Source organism: Poeciliopsis prolifica, unplaced genomic scaffold (genome assembly GCF_027474105.1).
Source record: "Poeciliopsis prolifica strain line A6 unplaced genomic scaffold, Auburn_PproV2 SCAFFOLD024, whole genome shotgun sequence".
NCBI classification, from domain to species: Eukaryota; Metazoa; Chordata; class Actinopteri; order Cyprinodontiformes; family Poeciliidae; genus Poeciliopsis; species Poeciliopsis prolifica.
The window spans coordinates 325,024-347,616 of record NW_026562399.1 but is presented as its reverse complement, the minus strand read 5'-3'; the positions used below and the strand labels follow the sequence as shown (position 1 = coordinate 347,616).

Here is a 22,593-nt window from a genome sequence, read left to right as displayed (position 1 = left end):
TAGAAAGCCATGTATTTCCTACAGAACTAATGTCTCTATTAGGTGTTTGCTATTCTTGATCCAAGGATAGTTCCTTTTTTTGAGTCAGTATCTATTCTTTAACCATTCAAGAGATAACTTTCATATTCTAAAACAACTCCACTCTAAATCTAGGAGTTTGAGCAAGCTATTTATATATTTTGATTACATCTTAATTTTGCCACTGTTGCATCTTCTTCACTTCAAGCAATTCAATTCTTTGTTGTTATGTTAACACCATTACATGTATTCAGCCACCGGCCTGCTGTATCATCCTGAAATGATACAGCATCTTGATCACTCATCATCATGATGCTTGACTTAACACTGTAAGTCAAGCTAACAGTAACTCCAGTTAACTGCTATTAAAAATTAGTCTGAATGGTTTGCCTGGAAACCCCTATTAATAAGTTAATTGCAACCATATATTTATTTGAGAGCACATTGTGAGACTGTTATAAAGACAAGTCTCATTTAATTTTATTTTTTCATCAATAAAGATTTCCTGATCTGAATTGGAATGATGACATTGACCACTACTAATTTGCTGCTTTTTGGAGCTCCACTAACTGTATGAACCAAAAGACTCTACCACTGTAGAGACATGATGGATGATGAGTGATCATCTTGATCACTCATCATCTATCATGATGATGAGTGATCATCTTGATCACTCATCATCCATCATGTCTTTTGGTTCATACAGTTAGTGGAGCTCCAAAAAGCAGCAAATTAGTAGTGGTCAATGTCATCATTCCAATTCAGATCAGGAAATCTTTATTGATGAAAAAATAAAATTAAATGACTTGTCTTTATAACAGTCTCACAATGTGCTCTCAAATAAATATATGGTTGCAATTAACTTATTAATAGGGGTTTCCAGGCAAACCATTCAGACTAATTTTTAATAGCAGTTAACTGGAGTTACTGTTAGCTTGACTTACAGTGTTAACTTAAGTAGCTGCTGGGTGATTCTCTGAATTTGGTACATTTTGGCATCTCAGGATACTAAAAATATACCACAAAAAAGTGCTTATATTGAAGAACTCTTTGAACCTCCAAGAAAATACATCTCCCCACCTTGAAATACCAAACATTAATAAGAACGCCTTTGTCACTAAGGTTGCTTTAAATTCAACCCCGTAACGGAACGATTTCATTCCTCTATCAGTATAAGTCACTAACATAATTAAACAAATTCTTCCAGTTCCTTTGAGATCATCTGTCCCTTGATTAAAATAACTAATTGCAAGTATATTTTATTTGAGTCTGAATCATAATAATTATACTGATAAGTAGGATACGGCAAATTGATGTAAAAGCAATTTTCATAAATTATTAAAATACACTTTAAAATAAATATTAAATCTGGCTTTTTTATGTTTTTGAATCATTCTTTAAACTTTGCATATAGTTTATAGTTTAATATTTGCTGTTATTATAAAATAAAATAAAATAAAAAACAAGTAATGGGGTTGAACCCAGTGTAAAAGTCTGGCTGACTTAACAACAGTCCAACGTTCAACCCCGTAACAAAACCACTGTTTGTGTAACCGGGTTGAACTTTACAGGGTTGAAGATTTTCACTAAAAGTTGCCATAAGTCTGCATTAGCTGGGGTATGAAGCAACGTATGATATGATGAAAAAAAGAAATGTTTCAAAGACAAATCTTTACTTTACTGACTACAATATTTTGCTTGATTCATTAATAGACAGAGAATTTGAAATATTTCTCACATTTAGGAGAAAGTTATATAGAAATAAATTGCAACAAACAGACAGACTGCTGATACCACAGCTTGTTTATTCAAAAAGAACTAAATTAATTATTTTCCAACTTCTTTCATCTCTGTTTACTTCAGGGAGTGGAGGTTACTGTCAATGCCAGCAGCCTGGATGACATAGATCCGTCAGCCATTGGTCAACAGCTAACAAATGGGACAGCGGCGGTGGCGAGCCCAGTTCTGAGCCGCCTGAAAACCCGAGATGAAGAGCACGGAGATGTGGTACATAAACAGGAACAACATAAAATCAAGTCAGAGTTTATTTTAGTTTCGACATTTTTAATGAAATAATAAAGTTTTTTTTTTTATGTATTCCTTCAGCTTTTATTTTTATTCACTTGAATTTGTACACCTGTTCATAACTTTCATTTGTCAAGAAATTATATACACCCCTTCTACTTGAAAAATAAGAAGAAATGTTGGAATTTTATATGATAAAAGTAGAATTCAACATCAGAATTAGAGTTCAGAGTTGATTTGCTTTTTTGATTACATGACTAGTTGACAAATATGTATGCGTGCATCATTCCTGTTGCAGGGCACAGTGTACCAGAAGACTAATGCAGAGGTGGAGATGAAGAAAATCAATAGAGAGGAGTTTTGGGAACAAGCCAAGGTACACACTGAACCTAATACAAGGAGAGGAGGAGAAAAATGCAAAAGGAAAATGTCTTGCTTTTTGTTTTCAAGTGATACCTATGATTTATTATAGTAAGAGGATTATTTAAAAATTAGAATGTTACTCGTAGTTTGTCATTTCAAAACATATTTTAGGCATGAGATTTAGAGCTGAAGCCTGTAGAGGTTTCATAATGTGAATTTAGAATTTTTCTTCTCTTTGTTTTTGTGGAGTGTGTCAGATTTTTTTTCTCACCAGATGAGTCAAATTTGTAATGACTGATATGGAAACCTGGAGATTACCTTTTTTTATTTTCTTCCTTCAATAATCTCTTTGATATTTTTAATTATTGTCTTTGGGTTCATTTTCCTGTCCAATAAGATTTGAATTTGCTAAAAAAAACAAAACAAAAAAAAGAACAGCTTCTTCCCAAGTTTGTTAACCTGAACTCAGCTAAAACCTGATCGTCATTTATTTATTGCCTTGCCTTCAAGAGTTGCTATTTTTTAATTTAGTTGTGCTTTCTTGCAAAATGACAATAAAAGGAATTCTGAATTCTGTAACAAAACAATGCATCTGTAGGTGTTAGGGTAAGACAAGGTGCCACGTGTAGCTAACAGAATAGCATAAATATGCCAAGCAGTGATTTGTAACTGTTTATTCACCGCTCTTTTTTAGGCTGCTGTCTGAGCTGTTTGATAAGAGTTAGATAAAGCAGAATGTAAGAAAAAAAATTGTCACCTGCAGTTGCTCAGCTAAGCTAACAAGTTAAAAATAGCTAACTATTGCTAACAGTGGCGCAGTTGGTAGCACTGTTGCTTTGCAGCAAGAAGGTCCTGGGTTCGATTCCCGCCCCAGGGTCTTTCTGTATGGAGTTTGCATGTTCTCCCTGTGCAAGAATGGGTTCTCTTCGGGTACTCCAGCTTCCTCCCATAGTCCAAAAAACATGACTGTCAGGTTAATTCAGTGCTTCTCAAATAGTGGGGCGGGCCCCCTTTGGGGGGCGCGGTGCGATACCTGGGGGGGCGTGTGATCCTGGGGAACAGGCTTTTTTTGGCCGAACTGGTATAAAGTGTAATTGCGCACAGTAGGCGGCAGTGGCGCTCTCATTGTTACTTCTGTCACGTTTGCGACAGTGCAACATTTCATGACTTACAAGACAACAGGTTTGCCTTGGTTAGCAGTGTTAAGTCAACAAAAAGCTCCGACTGCGTTATGTCTATGGCCTCCGTTATTCAACAACCCCCAACATGAAAAAGTTTTCACAGGGATGAAAAGAAAAGCGGAGAGAGACAAAGATAATGAGACAACAGAAAGTCAACCGAAAGCTAAGAAGAGGAAATACGACGAAGCGTATTTAGCGCTTGGCTTCACTGTGACTACAGTTGGAGAAGAGGAAAGACCGGTGTGTTTGCTGTGTCTAAAAATGCTCGCAGCGGACAGCATGAAGCCAAATAAATTAGCGCGTCACTTAAATACGTTACATCCCAATCACGCCGATAAGCCGCTAGAGTTTTTTCAGCGAAAAAAATGTTAATAAGGAAAAAATGTTATGCAGAGATGGATAGTCACGGTGGGGAGTGGGGGGCGCGAATAGTTTTCTTCTTGCTAGGGGGGGTGTAACGGAAAATAATTGAGAAGCACTGGGTTAATTGGTCTCTCTAAATTCTCCCTAGGTGTGTGTGTGCATAGTTGTTTGTCCTGTTTGTCTCTGTGTTGCCCTGCGACAGGCTGGCGACCTGTCCAGGGTGACCCCGCCTCTCGCCTGGAACGTCAGCTGGAGTTAGGCACTAGCACCTGCCCACCCCGTTAGGGACAAGGGTATTAGAAAATGGATGGATGGATTACCAACAGTTGAATTTAACATTTTTGTTAAAATATCACAGGTGCTATGATAAACCTAAAAAAGTTATTAAACATCTAGAAATACTATAAATCAAAATCATAAAACATGGTCAAATTAAGATCTATCCTGATGAGTCTAGAATAGTTCTTGTGAATCCCAGTGAAGCTTATATTGAAAAGAGGTGAGAAGCAAAGTCATTGGTGATTCTCTGGCTGTTTTACTGGTGGCAAGTTCAGATGAAATACAGTACGAAATGACAATATGAATCATGGAGCCACCGGCTGTTCAACAAATGTACCCTTCAAATTAAAAAGAGACTTTAAAGTCGAACATGAAAATGTATTCAGAAAAAAAATCTTTGTTAATCAAAAAGGATATGATTAGTTTTTATGTTTATGTAATGTAATATTTCCATTGTGGATGCAGAGAAAAAGTAAAGAACAAATGACTGCATTTTAAGCAGAGCTTTTTGCCCAAACTTATTTAAACTGTTGAAAAAGCATTGTTTTCAATGTTTGTACAAATAGATCAAAATTCATATCATTGAGTAGAAGTAGAAGCTCATTTTTGGGAATCAATAGAACTGACATTAGAGTTGCAGAACAACTGAAACATTTCCCTAGTTTTGGGTCATTTACCTGTGCAAGATATCACCAGTGTATATTTTCATATTTTGTTATGATTAGCAATCCTTTGGTTGCTCTGTGACTGGGTATGTGTTGGTAGCATCTCCACTCGGTGAGATTTAGGGTAGAAATAACTTTAAATGTTTTTCATCCGGGGTTTCTGAATGGTGATTCTTGCATAATGTTAGGCTTACTGGTTAGTTTAGGTAAGAGAACTCAATGAAGAGTTAGGAAACATAACTTCAAATATTTTCTAATTATTTTGGTTATGATGACATAGCATAAACTATGTTTTAAATTATATCAAATAAAGTAATCCAACAAAATGCTGCTTTCCAAATAGGATATTCATTCTTTTTTGTTTGCTTATTTTTATACAGATTGCTTAAGCTTAGCTGCCAGGTTTGGTGATAAATTTAAAGATAAAATGGTCTTCCTTCAATTTTAAGCATCAAATCTGTGAGTTTATTTCAACATTGGGCTTTTGAAACTAAAATGATTTGTTCTGACATCAGTTATTATTGGAAACTGGTGCCAAACGTGGTGCCAGCTCTTTCTGCTTCCACCTGCTGAACCCCGAAAAACAAGAAACAGAATGTTACTGCAGGAACTGGACCAAAAGTCTGTAGTGACGGCGCAAAACCTGCTTAAATCCTGGTCACTGTGCTCTCCAGCGTGAAGAGGAGATGAGGAAGGAGGAGGAGCGAAAGAAGGCAGTGGAGGAGCGGCAGCGCTTCGAGGAGGAGCGGATGGAGCTGGAGAGGAAGGAGCAGGAAAACAGAGAGAGGAGGTACCGCGAGAGAGAAAGGCAGATCGAGGAGCACAGGTGGGCGTCCAACTAGCATCCTCTCCACATTCCAGAAACAAATTTGCTTCAGGGAATAATGCTTTTAATCTTACAAATAAGAAATATAAGCAATATAAATATAATATTCAAGAATCCTTAAATCATCAGCTTTTATTTAACCAGGAGAAAAACTCCTCGAGATCAGAAATCTCTCTTTGTCCTGGCAAGTGGCAGCAACACAATTACAACAGCAAAATAATGACACACAGACTCTTTCTGCTACGTCATTTAAAGAATAAAATTCATTCAGATGGTAGCGCAAAATTAAAATGTTTAAGTTTTCTGTTTGTTTATTTGTCTCGCGCAGATTCAGTGGATCTGCATATAATTTTTATTTTTATTTCTTTTATCTGAATAGGAAGAAGATGCAGGAGGAAGAGGAGGCTAGAGAGAGGCTGCGAAGCCAGACCACTGTAGTGAGTCATGTCATATAACTTTATTATCATCACTTATGCTCAGATTAATAATCAGTTATTAAATCAGTTATTGGCTTTGTGATCTTTTGCATTTAGAAGTGTAACTGAAATTAGCAGTCATCCACTATGGAAATTAATTAGAGACACAATGTTTGTTTGAAGCATTTGTGAAACTTTATTCAAAAAGAGGAATATACATGTTGAAAATGGAGGAGGGATTGTCATAAACTTTAGAGTAAATTTATACTAAATAAAATCATCTTTCTGAGTGTAAGTACTGAAGGGTTTGATTCCTTTTAGAATTAAGTAAAACAATTAATTAATTTTTATAAACAATGTTTCTTTAAAAACTGTGAATTAAATAAGCACAGATCAGTTTCTTGGGTTAAAGCATTATGGGCTCTAATTAAGCTTCAAAATGATTCTCTTGGTTTTTACTTTCACATCAATTGAATTTGGACCAAAACATTTTTTATGGCAGCCATATTTATTCAAGGATTGCTTTGGAACCAATTATCTAATCTTTTGCATTTTCTCCAGTCTACACTCATACTAAAGAACACTATGTGGCATCTACTGACCTCTACTGGTAATAGTCTGTATTTGTTCCTGTCTTTATTTCATATTTGGTGAAAAAGACATGTCTTGTTTTGTTTTTTCCAGGCGTCTGAACCGAGCACCGAGGACCTGAACCTGGACAAGAAGGAGTCTGAGGTAGAGGTCAGTTTGATGAAAAATGAGCTCATAAATTGCAGCAGCAAATCCTTTCAAAGGAGGGAAGATGAAATCTCAAAGCACTAACAGAAACTGAGCTGAATAATCTTCACTGCTGTAGTTTAAAGCACTAGGATTTCTTTAAAACATTAGCAGGCAGTTAGTCCAAAGAAACATTACTTTGTGGTTTTGTTTTACTGCCCACTTGTGGTTATTCACTGCATTTTAACTTTTCCAGGAGGCGAAGGCGATCATCGCCCAGCGATCTGGGAACCCTAGAGAGTTTTTCAAGCAAAAGGAGAGAGCAATGACCATCAGCGTGGACACCTCACCCGTCTCCATCCACAGGACCGGTAAACATTTTGTTGTCCCTCATTTCATTAAATGTGACCTATTATGCAATCTTGAAAAGGTTATGGTAGGTCTGTGTCAAACGTTTGAGAAACAGAGAAAATGTTAAGTGTTTTGTTTTTTGGGGGGGGGTTGAGAGCCAAAAATTATAAAAATAAACTCCACTGGGGCCAAAGTTCAAGAAAATATAGAAACAAACACCTGAAATATCTGTGTATTTTTTAAATTGAAATACTGCAATAAATGAAGTTCACAATGATATTCTAATTTACAGGAATGTGTCTTTACAAAACATCCATACAGCTACTTTCCTTTGATGTAAAGTCTTCGATACACTGAAGTGTAAACGGCTTGTCCGATGGAATCAACAACATGAAACAATCTCATCGACGACCTGCTTGACCAGAGCTAAATACATAAAATTCAGTTAGTTAGTTAGTTAGTTAGTTAGACAAACATTTTTACAGTGCAGGGCAGCATAAACTATGCATATCCCTTCTACTATCCACACATACACACATAGAAGCTGTCAAACTTTCCTTCTTTGCCTGTCTGTCGTCATCCTGTTAATTCCGTTTATTATACTAATCGCTTTTCTTTCTGTCCTTTTCTCCTTTTATCTATCCTTTTTCTTTTTTGTGTCCATCCTTACTTCTGTCTAATTTGAATCCCTCGACTCTGGGTTTTCTCCTCGTTGGGCTTGGACACACCCTGATAAACCTTTTACCTCCTGACTTCCTCTTCTCCTTCCTGTCTGCCATCTTTTTGTCTCGTCACATCTGGTCCGTCGCTTCATGTCCATGTTTTCTTGTCACGTTGGACCGTGTGTGCGTGGCCACTGTGTGTTGCCCTGACCACCAGGCCGCTTGGACAGCCCATTCTTGAAGCAGCAGCACAGTCCCAGCAGCCCCAGTACAGCCACCCCACCCCGGGGCATGTCGCCCCTCTGCACCCCACCATATGCACGGAAGCAGCCCTCCGCTGCAGCCGGTAGGTACAGCAGGAGCCAGAAAAAGGAAATAAAAAGATTGTTGTCCTCAACCACCCTGGCACTAAGAGATTAAAACAGTCGGTAATTACAGCACCTTCCTGTTTCCAAAATACAAATCAATAAAGCTTGGAAATATTCTAAATTGCAAATGAAACTCAAACATGTATCAATTAGATTTTTTTCCAAATGTTCACCTCCCAGGATGAGAGTATCATTTAGACCAGTAGTGTCCAAAGTGTGGCGCAGGGCTATTTTTCAGCCTTTATTCTGAAATATTAGGAATTTAAATTACTTCACATTTGAGCTAGCATAATAGCATCCCTCAAGCTTTCAGTCCAATCACAATGTCCAAAAGAATGCATTGAGGCAAGCAGCCAATCAGTCACAATCTCATGCATCATTGACAAGAACATATTTAAATGTTTTTCTATTGCTGGTAATGGAATCGAACCTACAACCTTCCGATTGCAAGACGACAACTCTGCCACACAGCCACAGTCGCCCATCTTCTGCTTTTTCCTTCTGGAATGAAATCATTTATAATCAAATTATTTGATTATTTGGTCAGAAAACAACTTAACTGAATTAAACTGGTTCTAATCTGTTGACTATAATGTCGTCAGTGAAAGCCAAGTTGTCTTTTGGAGCTGTAAACCCTTTATTTATAGATTTTTGTGATTCAGTGGATGTCGTCATCATGCTTTCGATGTGGTCCAGTCTGATGTTAAACTAGACTATAAATGTTTCTGTTTTATGGTGGTTCTGATTTGATTTTGAAGAATAATTGTAATGTTTTATTCACTTTCTGATGTTTTTGTTTGTTTTAATCTTGCGTGGCTGATTGTGGACTCTGTCACCTTTCTGCTAACACATCCTCTAAAACCCATTCCTGCTGCTGCCTTTTATCCTGACCAACCAATTGACCTGTGAGTTTTTTTGTTTTAAATCATGTTGTCAGTCGTCTCCAGCTTGTTGACAGTGGAACTTGTGGGTTTCCTGGGAGGTTCATGTAGTTTTTCTGTGAATGTCAACATAAAGACCACAGTGTTGATTATTTTTTACCATCTTTGAACTTATGACTACACAGTTTCTGTTGACCACTTTCCACATTACAACAAACAACAGTTTAGATTCCAAAACTTTACTTTATTGGAAAATGGCCAACAATAATGTAGTGAATGAAATGGCAGATAATTTATCAGGACAGAACATGAAATGAAGAAAAAAATTAATTTATACATCCTAATTACTTATGAAGAAGGCATGGTTGGATTTGGTTTAGCATAGTTATTTGATTATCTGAAGATTTTACTTTTTAGTCCAATTAGATTTATCCTATTATTTTTTTAACATGTTCTGCCATTTTATTGTATTCCTTCATTAACAGTTCATTGTGTTGATGGTGAACTCGTGTTAGGTACTAGAGTGCATTGGACATCTATAAATGATGAAACATCTGAGAAACATCTTGGTTTTAATGTGTGATAGCTGATACTGTGATGTGTTTGTGTCAGGGTTCCTACACATCATGATAAAAAAAAAACTGACACCATCTACTTTTTTTCATTTTTCATATTGAAAGCTTCACTGCTGATCCAAAAATTGTAGTAAAGTTTATTTTTTTAATTTTAGAAACACTCTTAGAATTGGGAAATTTGAGCATGAAAAAGTCTAATTTGGATGAAAAATGTGTAGGAACACTGAAATTCAATTAAAAATGTATGGTGGTGAAATTAATTCCTGTCAATGATTTGTAGGATTATTTACATTGTGTTTTTCATAGCAATAAACTTAAAATCAACTGGACGTCTTTGTTCATGAAGATGATTTACCTCACATCCAAAACTTTTCCTCAGTTCTGACCATGAGTTGAAGTTGTTACATTTATAGTTTATTTCAAGAATTAATAGACTAATAAAGTTAAGATCAGTAACAGAAGTGAAAGCAGTGCAAGTATTAGAAAAATTAAACCTGAGGCAACCTCTTTTTTATTTAAATCTTGATAGAGTCTTTCATTACCCTCATGAACCTCCAGTCTTGTTCAGAACTGGTGAGTTATTTTGGATGAGAGGGGAAACATCTTCAAGAATCAACAGAGGAGATCTAGTTTCCTTAAATCTTGAATGCTTTGAGTCTTAAATCTTATGGATTTTTTGCAATATTATGAAGTAACGAAAGCAAAAATCATTTTCCTGACTAGAAAAGCACCACAGATGTTCACCCTAACTTGGGGGCACTTTATTATCAAGGATGAATCACATAAGATTACTCTGTGAATAAGGAGCCATTCCTTTTTATGCTTCATTATGTTTAATTCAGCTCAGAAATGCTTAATTTGGATGTTTTTCAGAACTTGACTTCTCAGAGGGAAAGTGCATGGAAACAAAGTAATCTGTGAATTTTGTTTTTATCTGTGTTTTTTGTTGTTGTTGTTTTTGTTGTTTTTTTGCAGATGACGATGATGAAGTGATCATAGAGCGCAACATGGCCGCCATTTCACCCATTCCTAAAATAGTCACTACACCAATCAAAGAGGACTTTAACAGGGAGGAGGAAGACCACAGAGAAGATGAGTGGGGTACGAAGAAACATCTCTATTCTGAAACGATGCATAAATTTACTCCTAGCCAAAGATGATTCAGCCAGTGAAACATCTGTCCTGTTTGGAGCTAATTATTCAGCTGGAGTCCCATTAGGAAAACTATTTAAATAATGGAAATAACACAGAAAGCTTGACTGTACTTGGTTAGACTGTTTTTCCACACCAGCAGTGTAGACATTATTATTTTTTAAACTGTTTATGCATTTTTTCATGCATACAATTTGTCTATCAAAATATGAACATCTACCCATTGTGGTTTCTGCTATTTTACAGATTCCTGTCAAATCATCCTAAAGTACACAGCAGATTAGGAATTTCTTTAACCTGCAAGATTTCAACTCAAAACTCACTTAAATGTATAAGAATTTGCATGTTTGACAACCAGAAAATATTCCTACAGTCAGCTGTAAGAATTGACATAAAATTATAAAACATTTAGAAAAACAAATGGATTACAACATTTTCCTAAATTAAAGGCAAGTCAAACTAAGCTGACAACAGAAAGTTTGTTCCAAGTTTCATCTGTAGACTGTAGCAGAAGGTCACTCCATTCTTTTTCTGTTTTTCAATATGTGGCCATACATCCATTCACAGCACATTAAATATGTATTTTTTCCTGTAGCGTGGCAGTCTTCACAGGTTGTGGTTACACATCACCCATATATGGAAATGTCTTTCTGTTTTAGTGCCATTGATTCCATATAACTGAAATTTTCTATTGGTATTTTTTATATGCATAGATAGATTTATGAATGGAGGTTGAGCACAGTCCAGTTCTAATTTTGTCATGCACATATATAATGGCAATAAATGTTCTGCAGTGTTAAATGTTTTTGTGTTCAAAATTGATCCTTAAAATGACTTATCCACTTTGAAAACCAAGGGAAAGGCTGATTCAGATTTATTTATGGTTGACAGGTATCTGATTGGGTCACCTTCTTTAGGACAAGGACGATTCATCTGTTCCAACAAGCCTTTAGAATATGAGAAACATAATATTTAACAATCGTTTGTAAACTTCATATAAGTCTGAAGACATTTTTTCATTGAGTTTTGGTCTTTGATCTGCCATCACCTTAATAGGTGATGGCAGAAATACTGATGAAATTACTCTTTTTATTAGTAAGCTCTGTGATCACAATGATGCTCCTTTTTCAGAGCATGAATTAAAGGAATGGTCTGCATTTGATATTGAAGCATTTAGTTCAGAATTTTGACTATGGATAAGCAGACATTTGTACACTGGCAAAGAAGTATGAGGCCATTCTGCTCCACCCACAGACTATGGAGTCCATAAACAGTCAATATGCTGAATTCAAGTACATAAAGGAAGAGGCAGACTGACCCATCAACCTGGGCAAAGTGGAGAAGTGAGAAGGGCAGACATGAAAAAATTGTAATCAAATATTTTACAAGAATTTATACTGTATCACAAGCTACAGAAAACATTTCATTGTGCAAAATGTGAATATTTTAATATGAACAAAAAGTTATGTCTGAAAGGTGCAATGTCTCATTTCACACCCTGGCTAAAGCAGGACTCTTACTTATACTTTGCATATCATGAACAGCAATGTTTTCTTTTGTGTTTGTTTGTTTTTTTTATTTTAATTGGGCAAATCACTTAAATTAAAAGCAAACATATGAAAATTGCTGTTGTAATCTGATTCTTTTAATAAGCCATGCAACTTTTTATGATCCCAGATTTATAACAGGTGTAATACTTGTGCGTGGCCACGCCATGCACACTGATGATGATGATGCCCTCAGTGTGCTCAGGAAGCTTGTGTGTATACCCAGACACATGAAAAATTAGAGGGAACATTGTTTGACACCATCAATATTTGTAGGTTTTCTGGGTCTAATGTTTACATGGCCTAACTGTCATTAATTTAAAAAAAAATACAATTGAGGAAGTAATGTCTAGTAATGATTATGATTTTATTTGCTCCAGATGCAGTGCCAAAGGTGGAACAGAAACGGCCTGTCCAGGAGTCGACGTCCACTAAGCCTGTGCAGAGCGTCGCACCGCAGGCCCGTGAACCCTCCGTTGTTTCTGCATGGGATTCCAGGACAGACAACCTGGTTGACCTGTGGGACAGCAGCTCCACCCCCACTGTCAACCCCATCCCCTCCACCCATTCATCCAATCTAGTTGACCTGATGGGAGACGGCGACGTTCTCCATGACAGCGTCCCACCCAGCACAGCCTCCGGTAGCGGCAGGCCTCAGCCGCTTCTCAGCTTTGACGAGATGATGGATGGGAGTTTCTGCTCAGGCACCAGCGCCGAAGACAACCCCACCAGTCTGGTGGATGTGACGGGGTCCGACCAGATGACCCTCAGCTACCAACATGCACTGCAGCATGCTTCTGGGGAGGGACAGGATTCAGATGATGGGCAGCTGCTGATGACCAATGGGGAAACGCTGCTGAAAGAAGGAACTCAGGTTAAATGGCTTCAAGCTCTTGATGATTGTCTACAATTTTTTGTCATTATTGTTTTGTCTTCTATTTTTCCTTCCTCTCATTTGTTTTTAAGGCAAGTGAGGGCTATTTCAGCCAATCACAGGAAGAAGAATTTGGTCAATCAGAGGACTCATCAGCTAAGCCAGCGCCTGTGTTTTATAACAAGCCTCCAGGTTGGGACAGTCTTTTCATCTTAACAGTGTTTACAATATGATGGATGGATGGATGGATGGATGGATGGATGGATGGATGGATGGATGGATGGATGGATGGATGGATGGATGGATGGATGGATGGATGGATGGATGGATGGATGGATGGATGGATGGATGGATGGATGGATGGATGGATGGATGGATGGATGGATGGATGGATGGATGGATCTTGTCATTTCTTGTTTCTATCTCGGTCTCAGCTACATTGTCTGTCAGAAGTTTGTCTTCTGCAGAGAATAAAACCAGCTTCTGTTCTTGTGTCTGCTCAGAGATAGACATCACGTGCTGGGACACGGATCCTGTGGTTGACGAGGATGACGACTAACCCACTGCTCTGACATCACCGTTGTACCCGGAAGAAGTAGGAACCGAGCTTCATGAAGAAACAGATTTCTTTCTTTCCTAAAAAAAAACGAGCAAACAAACAAAAAAAAGTAATAACAAAAGGTCTTGCATTCAAACTCTTTCAGTATAATCTTTTAGAGGAAGCAGTAGCCACCATTTGAGTTGAAAAGGCTCAGATCTGATCTGTTTTCTGTGTTTATTTATTTTAATTTTTTTTTGTTTCTATGCAGATGTTTTAGCCTGGATTGAGGGGTTATACTTTTATGTACATGATTATTTCACGTAGCGCACTGCTGCATTAGAGACAATAAAGCTGAGTGTGCGGCCGGCGGCCCACACTCTTAGTTTGTAGTGCTTTAATAATACCTAAAAAAATAAAAAATAAAAAAAACAAATCCAGCAGATTAAAAACAGCTGCCATGTTTATCTTCACTCTCTTCTTTTCTCCTTCCTTCATACCTGAACATAACCTCTGCAGCTCAGTGAATCATGTATTTAGACTTCACCTTCATGGAGCAAAAGTTATTTATTCGGGTGTATCTGAACTGAAAATCCTTTGAAAAAGTCTGTGGCACCATTTATTTCATCTTTTTCACTCCTTTTGTATGATTTTAAAACTGAGTTCAACATTAAAAGGTTTTTTTCTGTCCCAGTACATTTTTATGCTTCTTCTGCCTCCTTGTGGTTGAACTGGAGCCTCACCATCAGCCCTGAGATTCATTCACATTAAATGGGTTTCCTTTATTTTCATAAGGCAAGAAAGCCACTTATTAACCTGACAGGGCACACCTGTGAAGTGAAAACCATTTCAGGTGATGACCTCTTGAAGCTCATCAAGAGAATGCAGAGTGTGTACAGAGCAGTAATCACAGCAAAAGGTTTCTACCTTGAAGAAACTACAATGTAAGGCGTATTTTCAGTTGTTTTGCACTATTTTGTTTAGTACATATTTCCACATGTGTTAATTCATAGTTTGATGCCTTCAGTGTGAATCTATAATGTCACTAGTCATGAAAATAAAGGAAACTCATTGAATTAAAAGGTGTGTTCAAACTTTTGGTCTGTACCATATTTACACAAACAAAACAGTTTCGATAAATATACTTACATATTTTTCAATTTTCAATTTAAATGCAATAAATTTCTTCTGTTAAAGTGTCTCCAGTAGATAAAAATCTTAAGTTTATGTCCTAGGGCAGGATGCCTTACCCTTCTTAGTTTTTAAATCTAGTTTTTAATTTTAATCTTAAAGTTCAGCTTCATTTGATCTTTTTTTTTTTTATTTACAGTTTTTGCCTTTGTATTAATCTGCAGGAGACCAGATGTCCTGGCTTTATCTCCAAATTAGTTAAGCCTTTTCTTGTTTTGTTTTGCCGATCAAAGGTCTTTCTGTTAATTGTACTTGGAATATAAATCTTATGTAATAAATCAATATAAACTCAGACAAACTGAAGTCTGACACTTCGAAAATCTTATTATGAAGTGTGGTTGCTATGGTGATTCCCTTTATTCTGGGAGTAGCAGATGGAGAAAAAGAGAAACAGACATTATTTTAAAGCATCAAACAAATGTTTTTTGCTTCAATATGAGTTATGAGTTTTGTCCCAAGAAATTATTTCTTGGGAGAAAGCCTTCTAGCTGTCTCTATCAATTTTTATGTGTCTGCAGTATTTTATGTTGGAGATATGACAGGTTTTTCAAGGAAGATTCAGAGCTAGAATATAATGAGAGTTATATTGGACTTAATCTGAGATTAGTAGGGATTTGATGGATAACTGTAACAGCAATAACAATGTGAATAACATCTGGTGAAAGGAGACAAAATTACTTGTAATTTGGTGTATAAACTGTACATGCAGCAATAAAAATAAAAGCTTGAAACTAATATAAAATTAAACATATTTTAATATTTCACAGGGTCAGGGACTAGAGTGTGTGACATCATCACAGATGAGAACAAGCATGAAACATTAACTGCAATTAATCTGAAAATAAAAGGCGTGAAAATATCAATTCAGTTAGGTAAAATCCAGCTTTCTGTGCTCCATCTAAATACTGAAGTGTGACTGAGATAAAGTATCCTCGGGCATACTGAGCTAAACAGTAGCCTGAGTAATATGTCTGACATTTAGGTCAGTCCTTCACCTAAATTTTATTCGATGTATTTTTCTGCTAATTTGATTATACTGTTTATAATCTAGACTTATTTCAAGCCAAACATGTTATGTGTGTTGGTTATGAATTTTATCAACACTTTGGAAGAAGTAGTAATCTGATGACAGAAACCAAATGTAGTGAAAAGATAATGGCTTAGTAACATAAAGTATCGTTCAGTACTTATCTTAATATTTTCTGTAAATTTCTCCTAAAACATCTATTCACAAAGCTAATCAAGAAAATTGATACTCTATTTTTTTAAGAAAACCACTAGTTTTGACGAATTTCCTTTTTCCTTCGGTTGGAATAACAAAGAGCACAGCAGCAGCCTTGTGTTTGTTGTTTCTGGTGTATCACATGTAAATGTAGATAAAGTAAAGAAATTGAGTAAATGAGCACCATGTTTGTGTAAAAAATAAATTCTGACACTTTCCTGACATCTGGTACTCAAAGCAGCTTGAAGTATATAATAAGTATATAAAAGAAAAAAAAAAGTCATTGTTGCTCCACATACCGGAAGCAGTAACTGCTTCCGGTCTTCCAAGGACTGTTTGACTAGTTCCTTGCTTTGTGCCAAGACAAAGGAACCACCTTTGTCAGTTTGGTTGCTAAGCAATAACTAGTTTGGTTGCTGTGGAAACTGGGCTTAAGGCAAGGCCTGTGGAAGCTACATGTGTTTTTAAAAACCTGTCAATATGTGTGATAAAATCGATTTTCAGGTCCCCTTTTTTGGATTTTGGCCCAACAGTGTTGATCTGTTTGCTGCACATCTCTGTAGGCAATAAAAAAAACTATAAGAGCAGCTTTGTGTGAGTGTGTGGTTATGTGTAGATGTCCATGGCATGTTCACATTGCAGCCTAATATTAAAGTGATAAAAATGTTGGTTAAAGCAGCTCTTATTGAACTTTTATCTATTATATTTTATAAACAGCTAATGTATCTTTTGACAACTGACAAATCAGAGTCACCATTTTGCATAGTAGTTACAATATTGTCAAACATTTATTAAATAAATCTTTATTAATCAAAAAGTGTACAAGACAATTAGGTTTTGCCTTAAAGTACACCACATCAAAAGCAAAGACAAGATATGATGTATAAATAACTCTTTGTGAGACATTCTAAGGATAAAGTTAAACAAAATAAAGTGAGACGCACAACTTAATAAACCGAAATACAATAATACTGACTCTTAAAGAAAAGAAAGAAGAAAAATCACAGACAAAAAATCCAAATAAAATAAAATGCTAAAAGAAAAACAACAGGTTTCGAGCAAATCTTTTCAGTAATTGGAAAGAAACGTGTTGCTTTTTTATTATAAATCAATGACATAAACACAAATAAAATAACACCATTCTTATGTCACGTGTTAAAAAACTTAATCCCTGGTCAATTTTCTCCAATCTGCAATTCTGTTAGCTCAGGTTTGCAGACCAAAGAGTTCCATTCATCATGTAAAAAATATATTTTCCACTCATGTTGCAAACTATTAATTCTGATTCAGTCCTAGTGTATTCATAATTTCCATCCAAGCAACCCAACTTCCTTAAAATCTTTTAAATGCTGCTCTTCATCAACACGTTTTGATTTTTTTTTTTTCAATGTCAATAGATGTAAAACTTCTCACATGTCAAAGTTTTAGACTTTGTTTCCCCTCAAGGGCTTCTTTTCTAAACATTTCTGAACTGAAGTAGTCGCTGCAAGTCCCAGCTCTACCACTGGGTGTCGCTTTGTTCTTTAGAACAAACAAGCCAATTGGGGAAAATTTAAAACTTCAGGTAAGTCCATGCCTTCAGCAAACAATAGTTTTTCAAAAGCCGAGGGTCCATAGAATAAAGGGGCTGTTTTTGAACAACCTACGTTACAATCTGCAATGAACTTCAAACTGGGGAGGAGATTCACCTGCCAGCAGGATAAGTCAGGTTTATGTATAGAGAACAGCCAGAGTGACAAAATGCATTAAATTGGAGGATGTTTGTGTTTGAATGGTCTAGTCAAAGATAACACCTAAATCTAACTGAGACTCTGTGGCGAGACCTGAAAACATATCTTCACAAATGATTTAGATGTTTTTGCATAGAAGAATAAGTAAAAATATAAACATGCAAAGCCAGAGCAGACATGAAAACATGGAAAATTAGTCAGTTGTTGCCTGAATTAGCAAGAACCAAAACCTTCAGATAAGAGGGAGCACCAAGAAAACATTAAGCTTCTCTTTCAACAAGCTCAAAGAAAGAGAATCTGCATTTATTTCAATCCAATTATAAAATAAGTGCAGTCCTGTTCTGGCAAATTATAACCCAGTCCAACTCAGAGGACATCCCTTTCTCAGCTGTTGTCATAGTGATGCGGTATTAGGGATGGGTGAGACTGTTACTTTACAACATGTAAACACTACTGAACAGGTTTCCAGGCAACTTGCAGTCTCACAGATGCCATCCCAGACTGGATGAAGAGAGTCGAGTCATGGTTGATGCTGAAGGAACTTCTGCATTTGTTTCCTTCAGTTGTTTTAGAAGGACTCACACTGCCAAAGAAGCATTATTGCCTCTACTGCAAATAATGTTTCAGTGAAGCTTTTATCACTTTCTGATGTTAATATTCCTTCTCAAAATCTTTAAAAGTTTTCTGAAACTGAGGACATGAAGAGATGAAGACTTTTAAGTGTTTCTTCATCCGGAAAATAACACGGAAAGTGTTACTTTCCGTATTTCTGGAAAGTCTGGTTGCTCTCTAACAACTCTTAAATTTCATATCACTGCCTTTATGTAAATAACAAAGGTAGCACTCTTCCTTTTTGTGGGTTAGGGAAAAGCGTGAAGTTGCAGTGCTGTAATACAATACATAACTTGGTAAATCAATGTTTATACATAAAATTGTGCCTCTTTCATTTAAATTAGAGATGCACCAATTCAATATTAATATTGGTATAAGGCGCAATATTGAAAACAATTCTAGATTAGGTATTGGTCCATATGGGCAGATCTATTCAGTATAATTTTATGCGTTGTACTCTGAGTAATATTATGTTTTATTATTTTAAATTATGTTTAGTATTTCTTAGTTCACTTTCTGAACTATTTGAAAGATGGTTTGTTGAAGTTTATTTTTCCATGTTTGACCAAGGTAGTCAGTCTATTGTTAGGTTCAGTTTCTTTGTCATTTATTTTACTTTGGCTACTGTACTCCTGAATTCAACTCTGTTCTGCATCAGTATCCGCCAATACTAATCAATCAATCAAATTTTATTTGTATAGCACATTTCAGCAGCACGGCATTTCAAAGTGCTTTACATCATAAACACAAAAACACAAAGTCATGCATCATGGAATAAACAATACATTGTTACATATTACATTTCAAATACAATTCTAAACAGGTGTGTTTTGAGTTGAGATTTAAAGGAAGTCAGGGTTTTCGCTGTTTTACAGTTTTCTGGAAGTTTGTTCCAAATTTTTGGTGCATAGATGCTGAAAGCTGCTTATCCTCTCTTGGTTCTGGGGATGCAAAGCAGACCAGAATCAGAAGACCTGAGAGGTCTGGAAGGTTGATACAACAACAGCAGATCTTTGATGTATTGTGGTGCTAAACCGTTCAGTGATTTGTAAACTAACGACAGTATTTTAAAATCTATTCTTTGAGCTACAGGGAACCAGTGGAGGAGGGACTTTAAAACTGGTGTTATGTGCTCTATCTTCCTAGTTTTAGAGAGAACCTGAGCAGCAGCGTTCTGGATCAGCTGTAGCTGTTTGATTGATTTGTTTAACAGACCTGTGAAGACACTGTTACAATAATCAATGCGACTAAAAATAAACCTATGAATGAGTTTCTCTAGATCTGGCTGAGACATTAGTCCTCTAATCCTGGAGATGTTCTTCAGGTGATAGAAGGCCGACTTTGTAATCGTCTTTATGTGGCTCGCAAGGTTCAAGTCCGAGTCCATCACTACGCCCAGATTTCGGGCCGGATCGCTAGTTTTTAGTTGTAATAACTGAAGCTGTGCATTGACTTTAGATCGTTCCTCTTTAGGTCCAAAAATAATGACTTCAGTTTTGTTTTTGTTCAGCTGGAGAAAGTTTTGGCACATCCACACATTTATCTGTTCTAAGCATCTGTTCAGTGATCGGATGGGTTCAGAATCACCTGGTGACATCGTAATGTAGAGCTGTGTGTCATCCGCATAGTTATGGTAGCTAATATTATTTTCTGTTATAACCTGAGCTAGTAGGAGAATATAAATATTGAATAAGAGGGGTCCTAGAATTTAACCTTGAGGTACCCAACATGTGACCTTTGACCTCTTTGATGAGAAGTTTCCGATTGAAACAAAGAAATCCCTGTTCTTTATGTAAGATTCAAGCCAGTCGAGCACCAAACCGGAGAGTCTGACCCAACTCTCCAGTCGATTTAGTAATATGTCATGGTCGGCACTCGACAGAATCAAAAGTTGCACTGAGGTCCAACAGAACCAGCACCGTGGTTCTCCCACAGTCCGTACTTATATGAATATCATTGAATACTTTTACGAGGGCAGTCTCTGAGCTGTGGTGAGCATGAAAACCAGATTGGAAAGTGTCAAAGCAGTTGGTCATCATGAGGAAACTATTTAATTGTTTACACACACTTTTTTCAATAACTTTGCTGATGAATGGGAGGTTTGAGATCAGCCTGTAATTCTGCAGTAGTGATTTGTCCAGATTGTTCTTTTTTAGCAGTGGTTTGATGACTGCTGTTTTCAAAGCCTGGGGGAAAAACGCCTGATGTGAGTGTGGTTTACTATTTGGATCAGATCAGTAGCAATAACAGGCAAGACTTTCTTAAAGAAATGTGTGGGTAGGACATCCAGACAGCAGGAACTTGAACTTAATTGATTTATAATTTCTTCTAGGGTTTTATAATTAAATAGTTGAAAATGGGTCATTTTTCCTGTATTTGTTTTGTTTGGGTACAGCAGTGGTTCTGGCTTTAGAGTTGATGTGCAGATTAGTCCTCTGATTTTTTTCATTTTCTCTGAAAAGAAGCTGGAAAACTTGTTACAGGCAGCATTAGATTGAATTCAGGTGGTAATGTCATAGGAGGGTTTGTGAGTCTGTCAACTGTTGCAAATAAAGTTCAAGTATTGTTGATGTTTTTGTTTATGACATCTGCAAAGAAAGCCTCCCTTGCCTGTTTTAGTGTTGAGTGATAGTTACGTAGTCTTTCTTTATAGATGTCATTATTTTCGTTCTGCTCTGCGACAGAGTGGCCTTGCAGATCGAACTGTTTGTGCTTTTCTCCATGGAGATTTCTTTGTACCAGACACAACCTTTACTTTAATTGGGGCAATGGAATCAATGATATATGAATCTTTAGACTGAAAATCATCTACCAACTTATCTACATCATTACAGCTTAAGGGTGAGGAGGAAGAGTAGATTTGATTAAATGTTTCTGCTGTGTTTTCTGTGAAAGAACGTTTTGTGACAGTACCTGTGCGGGTCAAAGAATAAACAACTTTCAAAGATAACAGCAAAGTGATGCAACAGTGCCACATCAGTTACAGAGACGTTTGGAATATTCACACCCGTACTGATAACCAGGTCCAGTGTGTGTTGCTTGTTTGACATGTGTTAAACCAAAATGTTCTAAAATATTAGAAAGCATTTTTGCCCCTCTGTCTTGGGGTTTGTCCACATGAATGTTGAAATCACCAACAATTATTAAACAATCATAATCAATGCATATGAGAGATAGAAGATCATTCAAGTGTCATATTGAGGAGTATAGATTCTAGCCCATATGCAGAACATAACACAAGAGAGCAATGAATAAAGATGTAATGAATTTATTAGAAAAATACAGGAACTGGGAATGGTGACTCAAGTCTGGTTCACGGGAGAGGAAAGGATTCAGGAAGCAACCGGTACACTATGGGAACAGAGCAGGCTGGTGAGTTCAGGGGTCGTCGGAAAGTATAGTGTTGATAATGATGCCGGACAGATCTTGTGTAGACTCAGGACGAGGCTTTGGGAAGGGTAACTGCAAGGTCCGGGACTCCGGTCTCACTGTGAATCTGGGTGGGTTGTTGCGTGTCGGCGGAGGTCCAGGAAAACACGGAGGAGTGCATTGGAGGGCGGACAGGTAGGCTCAAAATCAACGAAGAACGAGGAGCAGGGCATCTGCCAGTTGAGGGAATCCAAGAGGGACTGGTAGTCGCATGGAGAGGGTGAGTCTGGGAACTCGGGCTACACGTGGGTATCTTCCACAGCGTCACGAGGAAATGGCTGGTCGTAGAGCCCGGAGGGATCGGCACTGCGAGGATCCAAGGCGTCACTAGGGATCACCTGAGGAGAGGCGAACCAACAGGGAGAATCACTGACAGCCTGTCAGTGACAGGTAAGTCGACGAAGAAAAAACACAGAGTTAAACTTGAGGAGGCTCAGAGGTACCATTACAGGGCAACACTCAGGCGATAAGGGACTGGCAGACCGCTCCTCAAGAACCTCTCGCTGATGAACTCAGCTCGAGACCGGTGTGCTAGGTGACGTCATCCACGCCCTCCGACAGAATGATGGTGCCATCTAGTGGAGGAAAGGAAGTGGTGCGCACACACG

The 22,593-nt window shown here is 37.1% G+C and overlaps 1 protein-coding gene across 4 annotated transcripts in view; it reads left to right on the top strand.

Moving 5' to 3' along the window:
- dbn1 (drebrin 1) overlaps positions 1-14,497 on the top strand; it is a 78,666-nt gene extending 64,169 nt beyond the window's left edge. Inside the window, exons 5-15 of one of the 4 annotated variants that reach the window (XM_055046662.1) lie at positions 1,882-2,025; positions 2,342-2,419; positions 5,569-5,720; positions 6,100-6,157; positions 6,821-6,871; positions 7,110-7,224; positions 8,084-8,212; positions 10,666-10,791; positions 12,770-13,263; positions 13,356-13,455; positions 13,767-14,497. In XM_055046662.1, the coding sequence (XP_054902637.1) occupies positions 1,882-2,025; positions 2,342-2,419; positions 5,569-5,720; positions 6,100-6,157; positions 6,821-6,871; positions 7,110-7,224; positions 8,084-8,212; positions 10,666-10,791; positions 12,770-13,263; positions 13,356-13,455; positions 13,767-13,822 (1,503 nt within the window). In that variant the 3' untranslated portion in view covers positions 13,823-14,497. Of the gene's footprint in view, positions 1-1,881; positions 2,026-2,341; positions 2,420-5,568; positions 5,721-6,099; positions 6,158-6,820; positions 6,878-7,109; positions 7,225-8,083; positions 8,213-10,665; positions 10,792-12,769; positions 13,264-13,355; positions 13,456-13,766 lie in introns of all 4 variants that reach the window. The other 3 variants (XM_055046663.1, XM_055046661.1, XM_055046665.1) reach the window with 3 other exon arrangements.
- The last annotated feature ends 8,096 nt before the right edge of the window (positions 14,498-22,593 follow it).